The sequence below is a fragment of the Chanodichthys erythropterus genome, chromosome 9, assembly GCF_024489055.1.
Source record: "Chanodichthys erythropterus isolate Z2021 chromosome 9, ASM2448905v1, whole genome shotgun sequence".
NCBI classification, from domain to species: domain Eukaryota; kingdom Metazoa; phylum Chordata; class Actinopteri; order Cypriniformes; family Xenocyprididae; genus Chanodichthys; species Chanodichthys erythropterus.
In genome coordinates, this window is record NC_090229.1 from 34,119,852 (window position 1) to 34,143,675 (window position 23,824).

Here is a 23,824-nt window from a genome sequence, read left to right on the forward strand (position 1 = left end):
AATTCTTGACATCAACAATTCAGCTTTTGATATCAGGAATTACATTTCCACTAGTAACAATGTTAATTCTTGATATCAACAATTGACTAGTTTTCACTAGTTAAAAAGCTCATTTTTGATATTAAGAATTACATTTCCATTAGTAAAAACTAGAATTCTTCATATCTGTAATTATATTTTCACTATTGAAATGTCACCATAGGCCTCCATTCAAATTCAATTGTTGATATCTGAGTCTTATATCAGGGTTTTGTTATAACTCAAGTTCACTTTAAAATCATGACGTCAAATTCATATTTCAAGTCAACAGCATTATGATATCTGTGTAAACTGTTGTATGAATAAAAATTATAATAGAACAATAGCAGCGGAGGACTATTATTCTGCTGTGCTGAACTGCGGAAGAACTGATGACGGCACGTTTTAATGTTTGGTTGATCAAAATTACAGAAAAAATTAAATATTTAATAAATTAAATATGGAAAATGTGGTTTCTTTCATTTTAATTTGAACACTGATGAATAGAATTGGCAGATACAAGCAATTTTTCCTTAAGCAACATTATTTTAATGTAAAAAATAAATTACATGTAAAAATTATCCATTTAATTTAGTCCCGCCTCCCAGGGGCGTAAATCGCGGGGGGGACGGGGGGGACATGACCCCCCCTATCTGAGTGCTGTCCCCCCAAAAAAATATAATTAAATACCACTCTAAGTATTGTAAATAAATTATATATATTTAAAATAATTGTGTAAGAAGTAAAGCAATACAAACGCAAACAGGCGTTTTAAGTTTAGAAACATTTTGAGTCACCCCTCCCTTGCCTCACAGTGGTTTGGTCCACCGCGCACGTCACACTCGTGCGTGTAGAAATCCGGCGGCGCCGGCGGGAGAGAAGACAGACGGTAGTTGAGAGGAGCTCTGGTAAGTCGGCTGTTAAGGCTATTTTATTCAAAAACATCGGATGAAGTGGTTATTTTTGCTTTAATGCTGACGACGCTGAGTAATTAGTCATAACAAAAAAAGCAAGATGATAACATGTTTTTTTTTTCCCGTGAGTCCGCTATTTTAGCAATTATAATGTTACCTAGCGTGTTTGGTAGCTTGTTTACAATAGCTTGTTGGATACTATGTCACCCACACCAACAACAATTAACAGTGTGATACTGTAATAAGGCTAGAAGATTTACTGTCGTGTGTTGGGTTTTGCTCAAAGTATATTCATATTTTGGTGACTTGGTTGTAAAAAATTTCAAAAATATTCCAATAAATAAATGATTTTGAATATTTTGGTCAATTTAGTAAGTTTTTTTTATTGAACCAAAGAGAAACATTGAGCATAATGGCAGTCTACATGCTACACTAATAATAGTAGTAAGGTTTTCTTCTGTGTAACATTACGTTACATATATCCAGTGGTTAAATTTCAGGCTTTCGAGGAGTGCACGAGTATGCAAAGCCTACAAAATCTTATCAATTGACAAACCAAAAATAAGTCGACAGAGCCCTCTGCTATGAACACTAAAATGCAGATCAAAATCATTCTAGATATTGGCAGTGTGCAAAGCTACATCTGATAACAAAATCTTTCTGTAGGCCTAAAGGAGAGCATATCAATACAAAATACAGGGTATTGTCCTTTGGACAAGTAAATTGGTCACTTGTCCGACCAAAAAAGTTGTCTGGAAAAAATTGGATTTTTTTTTGGTGTAAATATAATTTATTCTGAAGCTATATACTCAACAGTGTTCCGTCAGCTTTTGCATATTTATATCTGCATATTTGTGATATTTACCCCAAGGGCATTTTTTCCCCTAATCTTATTTCATTTTTTTTTTTTACATTTGATCAATAAATTCAATAAGAAAAATAAAGCAGGACTGTTATGAATCAAATTAAATAATTTACACTGAAAAATTACAACTGCATTAAATAATGTTATGATATTCTTTAAATATTTTTGAATATACAAATAAGAAATGTTGGGAAAATTTAAACATGAAACTGAACTGGTAGTAGGTTGCGGCAAGTGACTGTCCTAGTCATTCATTCAAACGATTTGTTCAAATGGCTGATTCATTCAAGAATGAGGCAGGTGTTTTGGAATAGGCTATTACTGAATCTTTGACTCAACCGATTCGTTCAAAACGCTGAATCATTCATTAATAAAATATTTATTAATATTTATATTATCCATTATCAATCGCCACTTACACTAAATGTAATAGAATCATGCTTGCATTTTGGTGATTCCCTAACTTTTTGTTATTGATGTTTTAATCAGGACAAGTAAAGCTCTCTTTCTCTTGCTCCTTCAAAAAATTAATCGTTAATGTCGAGCCCTGATAAGCCTATGTCCCGGGGCTCAGCCCCAGACGGCCCCGGCTCAATTTAACCCCTGCATATATCCTTTATAAGTAAAATTGTGGCTGTATTATTTGTGTCCCCTTCAAAAATTGCTCTTGAGAAATTTTATGTTTATTGTCCCCCCCTACTGTCCGATGAAATTTACGCCCCTGCCGCCTCCCTACTATAGGCTGCCAGTGGTCCCTACTTCATTCTCGATCTCTTCCACGTGAAGATCAAATTGGAAGCTCTATCCTTCAGCAGGACCTGTCTTCAAAATAGTTGTTTAACTGTTCTGAGACGAGCCGTGAAGGTACGTCACCGAACACAGCTGTTTTGCTAGTGGGTCTGTTTTACTGTAGTGGTAATGTATTTGCTTCGGGTGTACTAAGAAAACTAACGTGTTACAGCAAATTATTTTAGATATATCTAGCTTGGATACTATTTTTGGTTATGGCAACTGCTAGACTAAACAGCGGAGGAGACTAAACAGCCCCCTGCGTCATGCAGCTGGGGTGATTTTATGGATGAAGTCTCTGTCAGTGGCACATCATCTCAGCCCTAACCGCAGAGCAGCCTTTTCCTCTGCTTCAGCTTCACTGCCAGGACGCACTGAGCACCTAGCAGCTTCAGTTTTTCAGAAGATTTATCGTTCTTCTGCACTGACAGTGAGGGCTCTTTAATGCCACCTCTCTCCTCACTGCTTATCAAGCAGAGCTTATGGAGGTGGTAGATGGATGCTGGGATGCAGATCTCAACCTGAGAACTTCCAGGGGCACGGTCCAGAGCTGTGGTCGCAGCATGGGCCTGGCAGTGGTGGGCAAGCGAGCTCTCTGGCTGGCTGGGACTGTCTGGGCTGTCAGACAGAGAGAAAGTGGACTTCTTGGATGCTCCGGTTGAGCCTAAAGCCCTTTTCGAAGCATCTGTCACTACTATGCGACAACGATGCAATCTGAGAAAACCGGAAAGTGAGGCGCTCCAAACTTGCCTTCCTCGCAGACCCTCTGCTAGGACTTCTCAGCCACCATGCTCTGGGTTTGAAGCCCCCCAGAGGAGTGGTCAGTCAACCTTCAGAGGTCATAGACCTTCTCAGCCTCAGCAGGCTGAGCCACAATCTAAACCAGCTCAGCCGAGGGGAAACCTTCCTTTGCAGCAGCAAAGACACTGGCCAGAAAACCCCCAGGGAAGGAAGAAATGGAGAGTGACCTAATCCTTCATTATGTTCAGCACAAAAGGATGATCAACAGCACTCGCTGAGTATCTGTTGTTATCCTCCATCAAAGAGCCCTGTCCTGCCAAGAGAAAGCGTCAGACATGGGAATTGTTCACAGGAAAAGTTATCTAGTGACCAGTTCAGTTGTGAAGTTGGCACCAGTGCACCACAGAGAATTTCCCCTCCCTCCACCCACGGGGTTTCAACAGAGGGCTGTTTTCAAAAAGACATGTGTGGTGTGAAAATAATAAACACATTTCCTGTGCATCCATGGAGTGGGCCGAGGGCACAGCAATGTTTGAAAAGAAAAACAGGCAAAAACCTAATTGTCCAGATCAGAGCTGCAGTCTCCAGCTCCGACGCCACCACGTCACTAGTGATAAGGAGAGCTGTTTCAGTCTGCTCGTTGCTCACGCAGAAAGCTGGCACGCATGCGCAATACACCCCTGGGTTTTCTCCACAATAAGCCGGGGTTATCATCTGCATTTGCTGCATAACCTCCACTTTTCAACAGTGTGTTAATGTCAGCAGCAGAAGGGGAGTCACACTCAGATTTTAGAGGAAGAAATAACCTCTTTATTGAGATAAAGAGCAATTCGATTTGTGCCGCCAGAGGACAGCCACCACAGCTTCTACTCACGGTACTTCGTCATTCCCAAAAGAGGGGATCTACATCCCATTCTGGATTTACGGAACCTCAACAAACACCTCATAAAATACAAGTTAAATATGTTGACCTTAAAGGTGTCATCAAAATATTACGTCAGTCGATCTGAAGGACGCATATTTTCACATTAGCATTGTGACAAGCAGGGCGGGGTGAGGGCCGTGAGGGAACAGTGTGAGGCTAGTGACATGAGTGATAATGAGCGTCAGCCACGTGTTGCACCGGTCTCGTATATCTCACGAAGCTCCTCAGACATTTGTCCAATTTTATAGACTGGATGTCACTGAGCCATCGTTGGCTCATTCCATCCTAAGTGTGTAAAAAAAAAAAAAGCACTTGTTTTTGAGGTGTTCTTTGATATTTGTTCACATATATTCCTGTTCTATTCATAGAATAGTTGCGGGTGTTGTGTTTGTTACATACATCACTGAGTTGGTTGACATGCCTGCTTCGGACAGCATATCTGCAATATGGGAGTTGTCTATATCCCTTAGTGAGATACTGGGTGAACATATGAAAGAGAACATTAGGTTACTTATGTAACATTTGAAATAATGCGCCTACATTTGAAATGACAAACTGTGAACTCTAACCCAGCCGCAAGTCCTAAAGCACCAGATACAGCTTAGCAATAGCACCGTCTCACTCTCGGGTACAAAAGCAGTTACAGCCTACTGGTTATAGCCTAATTGTGGCAAGAATAAAGGTAAAAACATTATTCTTAAAGTATTTGCTCTTTTTTTTCTCTCCATAAAGAAAAATATTGGAATCAGAATCGAGAATCAATAAGAACTAGATTCGATAAGCAGAACCGGAATCGGAATCGTTAAAATTACGATACCCAACCCTACAGATAACATGAGTGAGACATCTCACCACACTTATGACTATTCCAAACACACTTACATATGCTATGAATTAAGTAGGGACCACTGGTATACATTAGGGAGGTGGGACTCCCATATCACTGTTGTGATTGGTCTGTCTACTGACAGACATGGCGTAATTGGCGCTTCCAGCCAGGATCTGTCATGACTTTCCCTTAGTGAGATACCTAGCTCTCATGTTATCAGAGAACTGGGGTTATGTAAGTAACCTAACGTTCCCGCTTGTGGTCTTGATCCCATCCTTTTGCTTTTTACTCTGTTTTATATGAATAAAGGCCAAAACAGCATCTAAATTACTGTGAGTTTTTTTGTCTGGCTGTTAGGTTATTTATGTTATTTTATATCAAGAAATTGTTGAGGATTAGAAGACGCTTTGTAGGCTATAGCCTGACAAAATTATACCACAATATGTAATTTTTTTATTAAGACAAAATTCCCATGCCCTTTTCTCACACATTTTCTTGTCATCAACAGTATCTACTGCTAAACAACAGCAACGTAAACAAAGTGGAAGGACAATATTTTTATGCTAAGTGTTTCTAATGGTTTTCTATAAGTGGCAAACGCTGAACATTTAAGAGTGTTGCCTTCATATTCGGCCTGATCTGCCTTTATTCTTTATTTGTGTTCTGCAATGCCCGTTTCAGTTTTAAAATCAAGTTATGTATTAGCCTATGGTCCATGTACCTTCAGATAATTTGATTTCTCGTTTTTGTCTTCTAAATGGAAAAACGAATAAACCGTTCATTTATCACATAAACATAAATAAACAAATCTTGAGTCTTTTTTCATATTTTTACTTTTGTTTATCACAATTTGTTCTAATCCGCTAAATGGAAAAACAATAAAACCAAAATGAATAAACAGCTTGAATAACATGGGTGGGAATAAAATGCCCTTTCCCCTGATTGGCCAATCAAAGATCAAGCTGTCATCAGCTCTTACTCAGCTCAGTGCAACAGAATAATCTACAGTGGTGGTCAGAATTATTGACATCCTTGGTAAATATGATCAAAGATGGCTGTAAAAATAAATTTGCATTGTTTATCCTTTTGATCTTTAATTCATAAAATTAGCAAAAATCTAACCTTTCATTGAAGAAAAAGAATTGAGAGTGGGGGGAAAGTCACATTATAAAATAAATGTTTCTATCCAAACACATTGGCTACAATTATTGGCACGCTTTTGTTCAATAGTTTTTACAACTCCTTTTTGCAAAGATAACAGCTCTGAGTCTTCACCTATAATGCCTGATGAGTTTGGAGAACACCTGACAAGAGATCAGAGGCCATTCCTCCATACAGTATCTCTCCAGATCCTTCAGATTCCAGCTCCTTGTTGGTGCTTCTTCTCTTCAGTTCACCTCACTCATTTTCTTTAGGGTTCAGGTCAGGGGACTGGGAAGACCATGGCAGAAGCTTCATTTTGTGCCCAGTGACACATTTTTGTGTTGGTTTTGATGTTTGTTTTGGATCATTGTCCTGATGGAAGATCCAACCACAGCCCATTATTGGATTTCTAGCAGAAGCGGTCAGGTTTTGATTTTTTTTTTCCATGTATCTGAACAAGATGTCCAGGACTTCCAGCAGAAAAATAGGCCTACAACATTAAAGATCCAGCAGTAGATTTAACCGTGGACATGGGGTACTTTTTATCCATGTGTGCACCAAACCCATCTGGTGGGTTTGCTGCCAAAAAGCTCTTTTTTTAGTTTCATCTGACCATAGAAGCCAGTCCTGTTTGAAGTTCCAGTCTTGTCTGACAACTGAGATTGTTTCTGGATGAGAGCAGAGGATTTTTCTTGAAAACCTTGTGGGGATGTAGGTGCTGTTTGATGTTTTTTTTTTATTTTTTTTTTATGCTTTCTGCTTTAATCTCTGCAATTCTCCACCTGTGATCCTTGGAGAGTCTTTTTCCACTCAAACTCTCCTCCTCGCAGCGCAGTAGGATGATTTAGACACACGTCTTCTTCCAGGCAGATTTGTAACATCTTTAGTTGATTGGAACTTCTTAATTATTGCCCTGATAGTGGAAATTAGGATTTTCAATGCTTTAGCTATTTTCTTACATCCACTTTCTATTTTGTGAAGCTCAGCAATCTTTTGTTACACTGCAGCACTGCAATGCAGATTTATTTTTACAGTCATCTTTGATCAGATTTACCAAGGGTGCCAATAATTCTGACCACCACTATCTGATACATTTGTTTGTAGCCTGAATTATTACAGAGTTTATTGCAACTACATTTAATCTTATTATCAAACAGCCAGACTAATAAATGGCTTGACACAACCCGTATCAGGGGAGAGCCTAGACAGAGCTTTCTTCTGTGAAATACTAATTTATTGCATTAAATATTCATTTATGTGTTACAATACAGACGGGGCTGAGAAAGAGGATCATATATAAAGTTGTTTATTTGACACAAGCAGAGGTACAGGTGAGTACGTGGATGTTGTAGAGGTGGATGATGAGTGGATAAGCAATGATACTGTCCTTTTGTGAATTGCAGGGAAGATGCTGGTAACTGAGAGGAGACGATGGAGACAGACGACACTCACACACGGACTGGAAACACAGGAGGTAATTCGGAGACGATGGAGACAGGTAAGTAGCAAAGGGAGTCCTTGAAGTAAGCATAGAGTTAAGTCCTTTGATGTGAACGAGACCGGACAATGTGAGGATGTGTGTGAGTGCCTTTAGTAGTGGTGCTGATGGGTGAGTTGATGAGGTGCAGGTGTGCATGATCAGTACTCCGGAGATGGAGTGCTTTGTGATTGGTGGGTGTTGGAGCCTGGCGTGTCTGAGACATTACGTGGAATCTGCTCTCACAGCTACTCCTAGCCTATGTATTTGGCACACCATTGTTTTATTTAGCTGATCAACTCTCAAAATCTTTGCAGACGCTGATCAACGCACTGGACATCGCAGAGAGAATTTAAGTGAAGATCAAGCTGCTGTTATCAGTTCTTTCTCAGTTCCTGCTATAGTTGTACAGATTCTTAACTCTGACATTTCATTCTAGGCATATTTCTCATGAAACAACCAGATTAATGAATGGCTCGACACAAACCCTATGGGGCACAGAGCTTTCTTGTGCCTACACATAAATTTGCGTGCCAAGGAACTGGTTTATCATATTTAATATTAATTTACGTTGCATCTGCTGTCACAACTACCCCTAGGCTATCTACAGTATTTTACCTGCGTAGGCTATTTGGTACACCGCTGTTTTATTTAGCTGATCAACTCTTGAAATCTGTGAGCCAAAACTGGACAGCGCAGAGAGAACGTATTTGAGAGAATGTAGGCTACATTGTAGTGAAGTGTAAAGCAGCAGTCCTGACTGTTGTTTTGATCAATAAACTGAGTTCATTTCATTACCAATTAGTAGGCTATTAATTGATGTCACTCAAAACAACGTTTTATTTTTATTATTTTTTTCGGACAGCTAAACTTCTAAAGCAAAGTCACAGATCATTGTGCGACTCGCAGCATAGGCGCACAGAGTAGTGGTTCGTTCCTTCGGTTGAGTGATTCACCAGCCATACAGCCTTTTTATTACTGAATGAATCAGCGTTTCGAGTGAATCAATTGAATAAAATGACTCATTAACACAGTGACTTGCTGCAACCTACTGGCAATATTTTGTTTAATCTTGTAATTTATCTAATATTTCTGTATTCAAAGCATTGTTTAAAACATAAAATGTCAATGCATTATGCATTTGCTGTGTGAATGCATTTACGGACCTCTGTCTATTTATGACGGTGATAGATGGCAATATATATTAAAAATTTTTTTTTTTAAATTTAATCTCTGGCTTTGTTCAAAGTGTTATTTCATAGTCTACCCTTAAACACGTAAATGTACGGCAAGAATGCATGTTTGAAGGCTGTTTGATGAGAAAGAGATTAAATGTAGTTGCAATAAACACTGTAATAATTTCGTAGAAAAATGTATCAGACTAGAATAGATTATTCTGTTGCGTGGAGCTGAGTAAGAAATGATGACAGCTTGATCTTTGATTGGCCAATCAGGGGGGGGGGCATTTGTTGTTATCAAGAATTCATATTCTGAAAATAAATAACAAAATGGCTTGCCATAGTCATGCATGTAGGTGTGCTGGAAACTCGAGCTGTAATAAGTAGAACGCACAAGCAGTTATGCACGTGTGGCAGGACACAGAGGGATTGAAGATTAAAAAATATCGACTACGCCACCCTGGACTCTTACCAGGGACAACCCTAAAAAAAAAAAAAGTCTACTAGACCTGCCACACACGTACACTTGTAGTTTCTCTTTCTGTAGTTCATATTGACAAAGACGTTCAGACAAAGACAGAGAGTCACGGCAAAAAAACAAACTGAGACATAATGGCATCAGAAAATGAAGGTTAGTGTAAATTAAATGACCTGATATGATATATGATATGATATGATATATGATATGATATATGATATGATATGTTTTGGTATAAAAAGAGCATGCCAAATGATAGCATGAAATTGTGCATGATACGCAGTAGCAGGAAACTATGGTATTAACTGGAGATTAAACTAGGATACAATTTGAATATTAGAAACATTTACCATATCAAATAAGACATTCAGTCTCAATCAGTGATATTGTATATCTGATTTTATGCTTTTGGACCATAAGCTGATTTTATGTCTCTTCCTAGCTTTTCTCATTCACTATAACATTGTCTCAGTCCTATTCTCCTCAGTTTGGCTAAAATTTTAATCAGTACTTTATGGAATCCTGCTCATTTGCTCTTGGATTCACCGCTATCGGATCTGCATGCCGACCAACATCTTTGTCTATTAAACTCTTCCTGGCTGGATGTCTTAAATGCCATTTCTTCACTTAAAGGTGCACTATGTAATAATTTCGTCCGCTAGGTCGCTAGAGGCCTATTCAAAACAAAGACATAGCTTGATGACGCCAAGTTTGAGTGCGGAATCTTGGGACATGTGGTCTTCACCTCAACAGCCGGTGCAAAAGAATCAGGATAGGACTCGGGAAGAAATCATGTTCATGGATGAGATTATTAACATTACTGTAGTATGAAGCAGAGCAGGAGCGAGTGTTGTGGAGCTGAACGATGAGCTGGAGCAATTGCACAACACACCCCTCACGAGCAGCGGAATTTTTATTATGTCACAGTCGCCGGCGCCGCTTCCGCTTTTCCAGTCATGAGTATGAGGTAACACAGCTCTGTTTATCATATTAGATACATTTGAGAGTGTTAAATTATGTTATAACGTTACTCTGTGTGTTCACTCGCTGGCTGCTGTGAGACACTGTTACACACTGCAGTAAGATAGATCGATTTCATATTAAATGCTTTTTCTCACGATTTACAAATAGTTGGAAACATTTGGGATATTGTAAGTACTCAAGTGAACAAAATATATAACACTGGCCTAGTGGTTTTTGGATATTTTACTGCAAAAATATTACATTTTGCACCTTTAATACATGGGAATTCATACACATTCACACTTGGATACGTACATTTCCGTCAATATTGTACATTTTTGTGTGTATGAAAACGTAAGTAACAATTTACTTAAAAATACACACATATTCTCATGAGATCACTTTGAATGAGGTGATTGTTTTTGGGCCCACTGATAATTCTCAGGCAACCAGCTTAGATCTGGGTAGACTATCTGTGTTTAGATCTTCACACGTACGGACCCTGGGCCTTGTAAAGCTCAACAAACTAGGCTCTAGTTTTTATCAGCTTCATCTGTTGTCTAAAATCAAACCTTTCCTAAATCATAAAACTCTAGAAAAAAGCTATATTCATGGTTACTTCCTGGTTGTCCGTAAGCCAGCTCGGGCATTTCAAAGCACTTCAAATGTTATTTTTGATGTGATGACCACAAACATTATTTGTTCATCCTTCTGAGATTGTCCCCATTGTAAAACCGAATGTTTTAAAATGTAGGAAATTCAAAATTTGATAGAAAACACTTATTTAAAAATAAAAAAGACAATAATTACCACTTTAACCAGCAGGTGGCGGCAAAGTAGCATTTTTTTGCGCAAATATCAGCCATTTCCTATAATCTACTTCGTTTTTGACTAAATAGGAAACATTATAAAATAACTAGGTTTAAAAATACATTTTGTCAATGTGGAATATGAAGTACTCAAAAAATCTTAAGAAAAACAATAACTTTTCTTATGAATTAATTACACAGAAAACGAGCACCGCACTTTCCCTTTGTAATCACAGCAGCTGTCAGTGCAAGAGAAAATTATTTCAGCACACTTGTGAAAACACACATTTTATTCAATCAATAATTTTTTAAGCTTTTTTTTTCACGCGAAAGTGTGAAACTGATGGTCGAATTGAATTCAGCCGAGGAGGAACATGAGGTAGCCTATGTCTTTATTTATTTTTTATGCTGTTTTATGTTTGAATAATTTAATGCTATGCCTGACTATTTAAGTGACTATATTCTGATTATAAATTTAACTAGAATTATAAATATTAACTAGATTATAAATATTTAACTAGTTCAAATTCTGCTGTAAGATTCCTCCATAATAGCTGTAAAAGAGCTCATATCACTCCAATTTTGATGACCCTTCATTGACTCTTGTTTGTCTATTAATCTCTAAGTGATCTATAGCCCACAACTATTTATCTGTAGTGTTGCAACCATATAGGCTACTCCTTCCAGTAGTTTGAGATCCAATGACCAGAACCTTCTCTTAGTCCCACATTCCAGACTCAAACGTAGAGGGCAATGAGTGTTTTTTGTGGTTGGGCCACGGTTGTATAATAATCGGCCTTTAGAGACCAGATTATCCCCTTCCCTGACCACTTTAAAGTCTCTACTAAAACATAATTGTTTTCTGTGTCTTATAATTAATCTTCTTTAATGGTTCTTGCTGTGTTTTTATGTTTTTAAGTGTTTATACCTTGTTTTGTTTTGAGGGTTTTTTAACATTCATTTAGTTTTGTATAAATTGTCAGACACTGTTTTAACTGTGTTTTAGTTGTGTTGATTGTATCTTTTCCTTTACTTCTTCCTTCTAAACCTTTGTACAGCAATTTGGTCAGGCGTGTGGCTGTTTTATAAGTGCTATATAAATAAACTGAATTTGAACTTAACATGATAATGAAAGGCTGCACTTAATGATATGAAGTGTTTGACAGGTGATGCACATGATCTGAGGATTGTGCTGCTTGGAGTCTCTGAAGCTGGAAAGAGTTCAATGGGAAATGCAATACTGGGTAGAGAGGCGTTTAAAGAGAGCAGAACCAGAGAGAGTGAGATACAGCGAGAAAGAGTAGAAGACAGAAACATCTCCATCATTGACACTCCTGGATTCTTCAACACTCAACTGACTGAAGAGCTGCAGAAGCAGATGATGAAGAGTCTGGACCTCTCTGATCCTGGTCCTCACATGTTCCTGCTCGTCGTTAACCTGGAGAACTTTGAGGAGAACGAGAGGAACATTGCGGAGGAAATTGAGAAGATCTTTGGAGCTCAAGCTTTGAAGTTCACAATGGTGCTGTTTATTGGAAGAGAACAAATGTCAAGTAAAGAATGGAAAGAGTTTATACTCAGTGAAAAAATTAAGGTCCTAGTCAGAAAATTCAGAGAACAATATCATGAGATCAACAATAGAAATGAGATAAATCAAAATCACGTCAAAAAACTTCTAAAGAAGATTGATGAATTTATCGAACAGAATGATGGCCAACATTACAATAATAGGTGCACAAAAGAAAAGAAGTATGGAAAAAAAGAGCAAGAGAAAGAGAGACAAGATGAAGTATTGCAGGAAACTTTTGAAACGAACAGTGCAATGGAAGAAGGAGCAACAAATGCTGTGTTTGAACCAGAAATCAGACAAAGAAAGAAAACAACTGGTGAAGAAATAAATATACAAGGAATGAATTCATTAGACAGACCTCTGACATTCTCAAGCCAGAAGAAACAAAAACAGGATAAATGCGGGAAATTAAGCCAGGAGAAACAACAGACAACAGGGGAAAAACATCCAACTCAAGCAGGTGAGATCTTTTTAATGTTGTTTATACGTCTGTGTTGTTTTTAATACTTTTAGCAATATAGTGAGTGAATTATGTATATTACAATGTTATGAAGAGCTATATGCCTTTCTCAACTAACGTTTTAAGTTGTTTAAAATGTTTCTAAGGACTGACTGAGATGGCAAACTGCTTTGGCTTGTAAACACCTTGAACTTCATGTTTAATATTGTAAAGCTGCGTGTTTTAAAGGTGCCCTAGAATTAAAAATTGAATTTACCTTGGCATAGTTGAATAACCAGAGTTCAGTACATGGAAATGACATACAGTGAGTCTCAAACTCCACTCCTTCTTATATAAGTTTCCTCCTTCTTATATAAATCTCATTTGTTTGTTTAAAAGACCTCCGAAGAACAGGCGAATCTCAACATAACACAGACTGTTACGTAACAGTCGGGGTGGACGCCCCCAATATTTGCATATGCCAGCCCATGTTCCCAACATTATGAAAGGCATTAGACAACGGCAGGCAGTATTAATGTCTGGATCTGTGCACAGCTGAATCATCAGACTAGGTAAGCAAGCAAGGACAATAGCGAAAAATGGCAGATGGAGACATGATCCATGATATCATGATATTTTTTGTGATATTTGTAAATTGTCTTTCTAAATGTTTCATTAGCATGTTGCTAATGTACTGTTAAATGTGGTTAAAGTTACCATCGTTTCTTACTGTATTCACGGAGACAAGAGCTGTCATTATTTTCATTTTTTAAACACTTGCAGTCTGTATAATTCATAAACACAACTTCATTCTTTATAAATCTCTCCAACAGTTTAGCATTAGCTGTTAGCCACGGATCACAGTCTCAAACTCATTCGTCTGACTGATCCCACAGTGTGACATGAGGATCATGTTTGTACAGTCTAACAAGCAACAGTCATTAAGGACTACTATAAATCACACAGTGTGCACCCGGCTTTAAGCTATGAAACTTGCAGGAATTTTTAATGATACAAAGACCTCTTATATGCCAAAAGATCCAGGCAAATTTGGTTTCTCAAGTCATCACCCCTTTAAAGCAAGACCTTTCATTTATTTGTAACAATGTGGGTATACCATATTATCAGACTTTGTTCGTTTTGTAATTGTACTATTTTATTGTTGGTTTTTTTTCATTAAGAGTAATATTGAATCAATATTAGCATTTGTTTTGTTCCAAGAGGAAAGATCTAACGCTAAAGCTCAAAATAAGAGCTGCAGATCGTGAGCGTCATTGACAGTCATATCTTGTAAAACATGGGGTGTGATCGTTAACACTGGTGTTGTCACAAGTTTATTTATCATTGGAAAATTGGCACATCCCTATATCCGCTTAAGTAAAATGCTAATAAATAACTAGAATGTGTGATTATTTGCTGCCAAGGGACAAATAGACTCTCTCGCTCTCCCTTTCATTGCAATGATGTTGGCTGTAGACATGTTACAGTTTGAATTTTTTTTTTCAGTTATTAATGTTTCAAATTAATTTTAATGAATTGACAAATTAATAAAATTATATTTATTTATTTAATTAATTTTGTTAAAACATTTTTTTTTATTTTTTAAAATGTTTTTCTTGGCTCCACGCTAGGGGTTGCTGCAGCACCCTTAACACCCCTACTTCCTGTGGCACTGCTACTGGACCTCTATCACAGAGCCACCAAGATGAAGGAAAATCTGAAGGAAAAGTTTAGTAAGCAGAAAGATTATTCTGTAGCAGAGATGGTGTTAATTTTTGAGGACTATTACATACTGAGAAATATTACATCAAATTTCAGTCATTGTTCTCTAAGAACAATGCTTCAGTGTTAATGTATTAAGTTACCAGAGATTTTTTTCTTTTTCTTTTTTCAGCATGTTCTTGTTTGCATATTTTACCGTACATTAATTTCCAATGATTTTTATTATATAAGTGCTTTCAAAAGGAACACTCTTTAAAAAGCCCAATCACTTACTTACAAAGGTTGATTTTAGGTGTTATATGTAACAATATGGAATTGTTCTTAATTGATTTGTGTGTTTTCTTCCTGTTTGTTAGCAGGAAGTAGGTGTTTGGTTTTGACGACAGTGAGTCTCGGGTTCATATGTGTTCTTCTGCTAATCGCCATCATGCTGCAGCGCAGCACCATCACAGAACAGAGAGACCTGTTAAATAGTTGCAAGAACACAGTTGAAGAGTTAAATCAAAATATCAACAGCGAAAGGGACAATTACAAGGATCTAACAACTGAAAAAGACCAGTGGCATTATTTCTCAAAAATCCTAGGTATGGCAAACTCTTATGACATCATCAAATCTTGCTCCCTCGATGTGACAGTCCATCATATTTTCATTAATTCCTGACCCTAAACATGCTGCTGCTGCAGCCATTCTCAAATATCACAAGCACATTTACATATATTGAAGCCTTTTGACCAATTGAAATGCATTAAATTGAAATATCTGCAAAGGTATAATGACAGAAGAGAGGAAAAACAGCCAAAGATAAATCATATAGCTTTAGCTTTGACACTGTTAGGCTTTTAAGAATGAAGGACTTTTCAAGGACTCTCAAGTAATTAACACTGAATATTATCCAATTTAAATGTTAATTTTTAATGTGATGGCCAAAACATTTTTTGTTTATCCTTCAAAGATTGTTCACATTTGTAAAAGAATACTCGGTTACTAATGTAACCTTGGTTCCCTTTCAGTTGCATCAGAACGGAACTGACGAGTGGGGTCTTGCCCGAGAACCCATTCACCTTTGAGTGGTAACAAAACGAGGCAATAGTACGCCAAGTACCTTGGTCTGCGAAATTTGCATTGCGAACTCCACCCCACTCTGTGGATGTATAAGGAGCAGTGCAAACATACTCTCATTCAAGCTTTCACTTCGGAGCCGAACACTTCATAGTTGCTTTTCCTTTCACAGGAGTGTGTTCTACGAGCCTTCAGTTTGTGTTGGTGTGATGGCACATTCCAGTAGTCTGGCTATCACCAGTACAAGCTCAATTTAAAATTGAACATTGGTCTGGGGAATTTGCTATGTATTTCCTACTGCACAAGAGGCGTGATCAACGAGCATTAGTCACGCAATTGGATAGTCCTTCAACCAATCAGATCAACGATCTGGGTGACGTACTTTGCAGAGCAATGAGAAAACTCCAGACAGGCTTACCGTGTGTCTCAATCAGCTCCCTAGTTCAGTAGTCAGGGCACTGATCAGGGAATCAGCCACATTCACTTTCATGATATACTGATTCATGACCTAGGGAACTAGGGAGCTGATTGAGACGCAGGTTTAGTTTGTATTGGTTTGTAGCATTGATCCGCGGTTTGCAGAAGCAGCAATGGCATCGATCGATTTTTGCAGAAAAAAAACATGAAAGTGATCGGTATTTACACCCACTCGAGCAATTTCTTTGCTAACTAAAGAAGTCATTCAGCATCATCGAGAGTTTAAAAGGCGACTCTGATACTGTTCTGGTTCAGTGTAAATGAACGCGGAATATAGCCGCCCTAAACTACGTCATTGTCATGACAACCAAAAAAAATCAAGGGGCATTGAAGTAAAAGAGTCCTGTACTCACATCGTGAAGCAAACCACCAAAATAACAGCAGAGAATCATTGTGTGTCATTAATCGTTATTTGTAATCTTCCTATGAAAAGACTGTCGGATCAACGCTCTGCTACATTTCTCGCAGATAAGGTAAATGTTTAACACAATCGGCGTCACTGTGATTGTGCATTGTTATATTGAAGTGACGGGTAGATCAGATAGAGTTTGAAAGCTGCTTGCCGTCGCTTCTCTATCGTCATCGTGTTATACCCGCCAATAGCGAGCAAGGTGGATAAGCCAGTCTGTGATTGGTTCCCGCAAAAGTGTAACAGCGCAGCAGAAATGAATGCATGGGTTTCCAGACTGAGTTGCCGAGCGAAATCAAATCGCCGGCAGATCAGGCTGGGTTTACCCAGACTAACATTCCAGCAGAGATTGTCTAGATATTCCTGCTGTTCCTGTCTCTCTCTCCCCTGGGTGCTTCAGCACTGTTGTAAGACCTTTTTATCTCTCTCTCTCTCTTTGAGCAAAAGAGTATACACAGGTTGATTTTGCGTCTTTTTCAAGATGTCATTCCGCCCGTGTGTTTGTGGGTGCGGTCAGTATATGACTCCATCTGACAGCCATGATCGCTGTGTCACATGTCTGGGCTTTCAGCACGCTAAGGCTGAATTCATGGATGGTTCATGTTCCCACTGCGAGAACATGACCATCTCGGTCTTGAGATCGAGACTTGACTACATGAAATGGTATAGAGTCCCCTCGGCCACACCTTAATCTAGTTCCAATCTAGCTGGTGGCCAGGGTGATCTGAGGGTGATGATGTGGGCTTCCCTGACGAGACAGCCTCTTCAGGCCACAACCCCCTCACAAACACCGCAAGCTGTGGTGCTTCTAGTTGAGTTTGCTGGTCCCTCTCGCCAGGGCTCCAGCAGATGATCAAATTTCGATCGTTGCATCACAAGGTGGGCTTGAGTCCTCGGGAGATGAGGACTTGGCTGTGTTGCCTCCTTTTGGGTTGCCAACATTGCTGAGTCTGAACCTGAGCTGATGGCCATGCTTTCCTGGGTGGAACCCTCCATCATGTCCCGAGCGCCCAAGGCTGGGGGCTGCATGCGCTGATCGCCAGCACCCCCCTGCTCTGTAGCGATGCAGCTGTGTCCTCAGAGCAGCTCCACCTGGTGTGGTGATCCTAAGCACTGTGGGTCAGGCCGCTTCAGCTTTGCATGCCATGACCATCCTCCAGGTCCCACCAGGCCAAGGTGCTCAAAGAGCCGCACGAGGGCAGTGCTGACCCCTGACTTATGCAAAAGGTGTGCACTGCTACCGACCTCGCCCTCCGGGTGACAAAGGTCATTATGCTACTTGAAAGTAGCAGGGTATGGGCTGGACTCATCCATAGCATGGAGGAGTTTGGCTTGGAACACTCGAAGGACCACCATCGTGTGGAGAGCGGATACAGCATGACAGGCTGCAGAATAGGCTCTGGCCATTAAGGCAGATGTGGCCCTGCGTGGCTTAGAGGGGTGGACAGTCGTGGGCAGGCAGCAGTAAAAATGAAAGTTTTTACCAGTCATAAATCTATATAATTAATTCTACAAGTCAAGTCATCTTCATTTATATATATCGCTTTTCACAATACATATTGTTTTAAAGCAGCTTTACAGTGACAATAGGAAAATTCTTATCGAGCTAAATGCTTGATTGACTAATAATATCCTAATTTCAGATAAGAAAATTAATTTTGGATATTTTTAATAATGATTGAATATACATCCCATTTTAAAGCAGTAATATCACTAATTATATATTTTTTAACTTGCTAGAGGTATCTTGAATTACAATTTCACTAGGAAGTTAATTAGAATTAAACTTAGTACATCCATAGAAATATTAAGAATTACTAATCCATAGAAATACTAAGAATTATACTTCATAAATCCATAGAAATATGACTAGATAAAATTGCATTGTAGATATCTTTGATATCAGATGTATAGTCAAAAATACATTTTTGTATCAATATCTTTCAAAATTGAATCATGACTTAAAGTGGAGGGCATTAAATGAAACTGACAGGGTGTAATGAAATAAGAGGGGAGAGTCTCAACAAAATCCAAACACAAGCAGTCACAGGACATGCATTTGAAACACATGTTAATACCAGGACCAATTTTCTTTTTATCCTCTACAGTCATGTCAGATCTCAGGATAATGGTGGTTGGTAAAACTGGAGCTGGGAAGAGTGCAACAGGAAACACCATCCTGAGAGAAAATGTGTTTGAAGAAAACTTTTCTTCTGAATCTGTGACTAAGACATGCCAGAAACATCAGCAGAAGGTGAAAGGTGGAAGCATCTCAGTGATCGACACTCCAGGACTGTTTGATACAAAAATCAGTGAAAATCAACTGAAGGATGAGATTGAGAAATGTGTTAACATGTCTGTTCCTGGTCCTCATGTGTTTCTGCTGGTCATCAGACTGGACGTGAGATTCACAGACGAGGAGAAGAAAACTGTGAAATGGATTCAGAAGAACTTTGGAGAAAAAGCTGCTGATTACTCCATCATTCTGTTCACTAGAGGAGATCAGATAGATAAACCTATAGATGAGTTTCTGACTGAAAACAGGCAGATTCAAGAGCTTGTTAGACAGTGTAAATCCAGATATCATGTTTTCAATAACAAAGATAAAAATCCATCACAGGTTAATGAACTGATGGATAAGATAGTAAGAATGGTGATGGAGAACGGAGGAGAATATTATACAAATGAAATGTACAAGGAAGCTCTGAAGAGGCAGAGAGGGGAAGATGAGAGACAGAGGTTGGAAAAAGAGAAAAAGATATACAAGGAAGCTCTGGAGAGGCAGAGAGAGGAAAATGAGAGACTGATGTTGGAAAAAGAGAAAAAGATATACAAGGAAGCTCTGGAGAGGCAGAGAGAGGAAAATGAGAGGTTGAAAGAGGAAAACATGAAGATGGAAGAAAGATTCAACGTGACTCAGGCAGTAGGTTTGGTATCAGTTGTTGTAGGTTTATTAGCATTTGTTGCAATTTTTATATATTATAATAATTAAATATTATAATATATATATATATATATCCTACACAGTCAAAAAAAGAAAATAAAATAAAAGTGAAATGCATGGCAGCACAGGGTGCCAAACATTTACCAATATGACCCACAACTCCTGAATCACTTTTGACACACACAGACATCAAGACTCAGCACATGAATCTCAACAACAGTAACAATGATTCATGCTGCAATGCATACTGAGTGTTTACATGATGCTGGAGATTAAAGAGTTTTTTTTTTGTGTGTGTGTGTGTAAATATTTTAAATTTTCTTCAGACTATCACAGCTGAATGTTAAGATGTACACTCGCATGTTCACTATAATCAGTAATGTGAAATTGATCACATCAGATCAGAATATCAGAACAATATCATCAGCTATTAGGGTCTAAATGAGATCAGTAATGCAAACCATTACATGATGATTTTATGTTTATCATTCTAACCTGATCACAGTTTCTCTTGAGTGTTTTGCCATAACAAACACAGTTATAACACCTAGAGAAAATCTAATTTTAAAATATTAAATGCAAACTGTCCAACTAAAGTAAACACTTAATGCAATAATGGTGACAAATATAATTTTCATTAAAACATTGACATCTAGACCTGAAGAACTTTTGTGTGACAGAATTAAAGTTAAAGTAATAAGTGAAGCTGGTAATGGTGTTTGTGGAGTTGTTTAATCCTCTGCTGAGATCCTGAGAGATTTGATGTCTTTTATTTCAGTTGATGTGGCTGTGTTTCAGTTTATTTCAGGCTGTGGTTTTGTATGATGTAGATAATGTTTCTCTTTTGTCTGTTCTTGTTTCTCTTCACTGATTCTGCTTATTATCATCAGCTGTGTTCAATAATGCTTAATCATCACTCAGCTATATTTATGTATATATTAAACTTCATGATATTTACCTTCATTTAAGAAAAATCTAGTAGTTTTATAAATAAAAAAAATTTTGAAATAATTTTTAAATTTTTACAGCATTTTCCCTGTGAAAAGACGTTTATTTCCCAATTCTGAGAAAAAAATTACAGATTTTTAAAATGATTATTATTTTCTTTTTTTTATGGACATCTCACATTAACATTATGGGCCCTATTTTAATAAAAGCGCATGGTCTAAAGCGCACGGCATAGGTGCACGTAGGGCGTGTCCGGATCCACTTGGAAAAAATCGGAAGGCTTCTATATTTTGGAAACGCATCTGCTCGTGCACGATGTTAAAGCGCTCGATCAGACCATCTACAGGGAGAAGCTAGATTCCACCAAAGCATTATCTTTATGCACACAATAATAATCTTTTACATTGTAATCCTTTTATTTAAAAAAAAAAAATCATGAACTTTCATGAATCAAGGTCATGAACTGTGTTGTTTTATTGTTTTATAATGTTTCCTGGGGTGCACTTATAATGTTAGTATGCTTTTTACATCCAAAATTGTCATAATTTATAAATAAAAGGCATTTTTCCTACCCTGATTTTAGCCCTCTGCTTTGAAAGCTCTGTTTTAAGGGGCGTGTCTGCTGTGAGACTTCAGTGTAAACGCCCACTACTGTGATTGGCTAACATCTTTCCATTTGAAATAGCCAAGTATTATGGTGCGTTCACGCGACCTCGTAGCCTAGCTTGTAAAAAGCGTTTACGTCCTAGTAGAGCCTGTAATTACAGCTTGTAAGCTGGGAGTTTTCTGAAAGCTCCCAGATGTACCACGTGGCCGCTGTAGATTGATTTATTAGGCGTTGACATAGGCTGTAAAAAAATATGGACGTAGTGTCCGTGACGTCACCCATAGAGTTCTGAACAGCAGTTTTGACGTGAAAATGAGGCCGCTGCCATCTTAGCTGCGCATCACCGCACGTCACTCACGGATAACTGAAAAGGGGCAAAGAGGCGGGATGAAGTTGGAGCCCATGCGACTTGTTGCTGACACCACGCCCGCCCTAGCTATCTATCTTAGATACTATCTAAAAATATTAATAAAGATGACAATATCATTACTAAAGGTTTACTGTCAATCTACGGTGCTTTTTTTACGATAACGTTATTGATGCTCTAACACCAGTAGGCTAATTAATTTGTGTGGGGTGTGCAAATAACACAAATCAAATGGGATTTCATACCTTTATAATGAAATAGAGATCGCGAGATGTATCCAAGCCGTGTCACTTGGGAAAAATATAAATATGTATCAGATGTATATCTCTCAAATGTTCCCTCAAACTAATGAGCACTTATCCAAAGTATAATTTTTCAAAATAGTGCAGCAGTTTTAGTTATCCAAACAGTGCTGTCGGAGTTGTATATCCTCCTCGTATTGTCATTGTAGTAAATCTCAGGAACAAAACTTTTAGCCAATGCCACGCCGATCCAACAACTTGTGTTCTGTTTATAATCTTCCGCATGCGAGCACATCTACACAGACGCACATCAGTCCCGAGTATGCAGCAAGCCATATATTGTATAAAATAATCCAGAAAAAAACACAAATACGGCTGAGATGCCAAATTCAGCGGCTGAAATGAGCTGCTGAGGTAACATGACGGCTCACAGACAGCAGCGGCATACCTGTCACTCAAGTGACCACGCCCTTAATTATGCAGAACTTTAAGGCTTAATATAATTTAAACAGATGAGCTATAAAAAAATTCACCCCCTCAGAGTTGTCATGAAGGGCAAAATTCGCAGCATAGACCAAAACCACAATTTGAACCAGAGTGTAAACATGTTTTTTTCTGCTGTAAACTTGGCTAATTTAACATGATGGTCAATGAGATTCTGCTCACTTCTGCAGCCTGTCCCTAGCGGGCAGTCGATAAATTGCAGTTTAAGTCACTTCCGTATTGGCTTCACGAGAAACGGGGGAGGTTGCCGCTTGGGCGTTGATAGTGGTGCCATGGAAACACATAATTCCCAGTCCAAGGACCAAAACTACGTGAACAGCTCCGAATATAACGTCACGTGTTGTCATTTCAAGATTCCGATAAATACGAGGTGACGTGAATGCAGCTTAATTCTCTCTTTTAGCGCGTTTTTACTATTAAAGCTCTCAAGGTTAACTAATCGTGAAAAGTGTTGCATTACATTTAGATCTATGGCATTATATTTAGATTGTGTATTGAAAGGTTGCAGAGGTGAACATTGTATTCGATCACAGACATGTTGTTGAGCGCATGAAAGCAGTGATCTCATCATTGCAACTCAATTTCTGTACACTAACAAATGCTTTCATCTTCACTAACAGTGCAAACGTGATATAACTAAGAGATTTGTTGAATAAAACGGGAGTTTTGCGCGTCAGCCACGATAAACTCGCGCTGTTTGATTGACAGCTTCAGCACGCGCTGCTCCAACGATTGCAAAGTGAGCTTTCTTTGATGGCTTTCTTTATATAATTTAATCACAGTTAAATAACAGATTATTTTCATCCCACTAAGAGAAACAATACAAGTTGACGTTTAGTCACAGTTTTGATTTACTGACACACAAACAAAGAACATCTGACTGTACATGAATCATTACATATCAGATCAGGCATAGGCGCCGATCCCGTGGAAAATCCCGAGATATTCTCCATTAATTTTAACCAATCAAAAAATATATTTAAATTCGGGGACCTCTTTGATTGGTGGATATCGCAGGTCTTAATATCTACCATATGCTTATATGGATATAGATAGAGTGCCCGCCTTTTCAAAGCGGTGGTGGGCGTTGTTATTAAACTGTTATTGTAACGGAAGGTCAATTCGTCTTTGAATTTAGCTTTCAAATGGATAGGTTTGTAATTAAAACGAACAAATCAATTGACACTAGCCCTTTTTCAATTAGCAGTGATGCTGCTACTTCATATGTCCAGTTGACATTGTGTAACAACAACAGCAGCTGTGAAGCCGGGAGTCAAAAGAACGCGTCAAGAACATATCGAGATCACTGGAAAAAACATTCCACTGGATAGCATACGATGCTACCAAAACCAAGGTATTTTGTGATCTCTGCTCTAAAGCAAAAGACATGCACGCCCCGCTCCCAT

General features: G+C 38.4%; 1 protein-coding gene across 4 annotated transcripts; it reads left to right on the forward strand.

The window, feature by feature from the left end:
• Positions 1-9,382: 9,382 nt before the first annotated feature.
• On the forward strand, positions 9,383-20,608 carry LOC137027331 (GTPase IMAP family member 9-like). 4 transcript variants are annotated; one of them, XR_010896020.1, is made up of 4 exons: positions 9,383-9,510; positions 12,296-13,159; positions 13,538-13,710; positions 14,770-15,278. XR_010896020.1 is itself a non-coding variant. In XM_067395422.1 (4 exons), exons 2-4 carry the CDS (start codon positions 14,844-14,846, stop codon positions 19,796-19,798), a joined length of 1,140 nt encoding a protein of 379 aa, XP_067251523.1. In that variant the 5' UTR covers positions 13,586-13,710; positions 14,770-14,843; the 3' UTR covers positions 19,799-20,608. The 4 variants fall into 4 exon arrangements, 3 of the variants coding, with proteins under 3 accessions (XP_067251523.1, XP_067251524.1, XP_067251526.1); XM_067395422.1 differs by lacking the exons at positions 9,383-9,510; positions 12,296-13,159 and adding an exon at positions 18,915-20,608 and having other exon boundaries at positions 13,586-13,710; positions 14,770-14,871; positions 15,217-15,444; XM_067395423.1 differs by lacking the exons at positions 9,383-9,510; positions 12,296-13,159 and adding an exon at positions 18,915-20,608 and having other exon boundaries at positions 13,586-13,710; positions 14,770-14,871; positions 15,220-15,444.
• The last annotated feature ends 3,216 nt before the right edge of the window (positions 20,609-23,824 follow it).

Coding starts and splice junctions, on each gene's coding strand:
- LOC137027331 (XM_067395422.1), top strand. CDS start 14,844: ATGAAGGAAAATCTGAAGGAAAAGTTTA. Junction 14,872..15,216: donor AAATCTGAAGGAAAAGTTTA/GTAAGCAGAAAG, acceptor CCTGTTTGTTAG/CAGGAAGTAGGTGTTTGGTT. Junction 15,445..18,914: donor TTATTTCTCAAAAATCCTAG/GTATGGCAAACT, acceptor TATCCTCTACAG/TCATGTCAGATCTCAGGATA.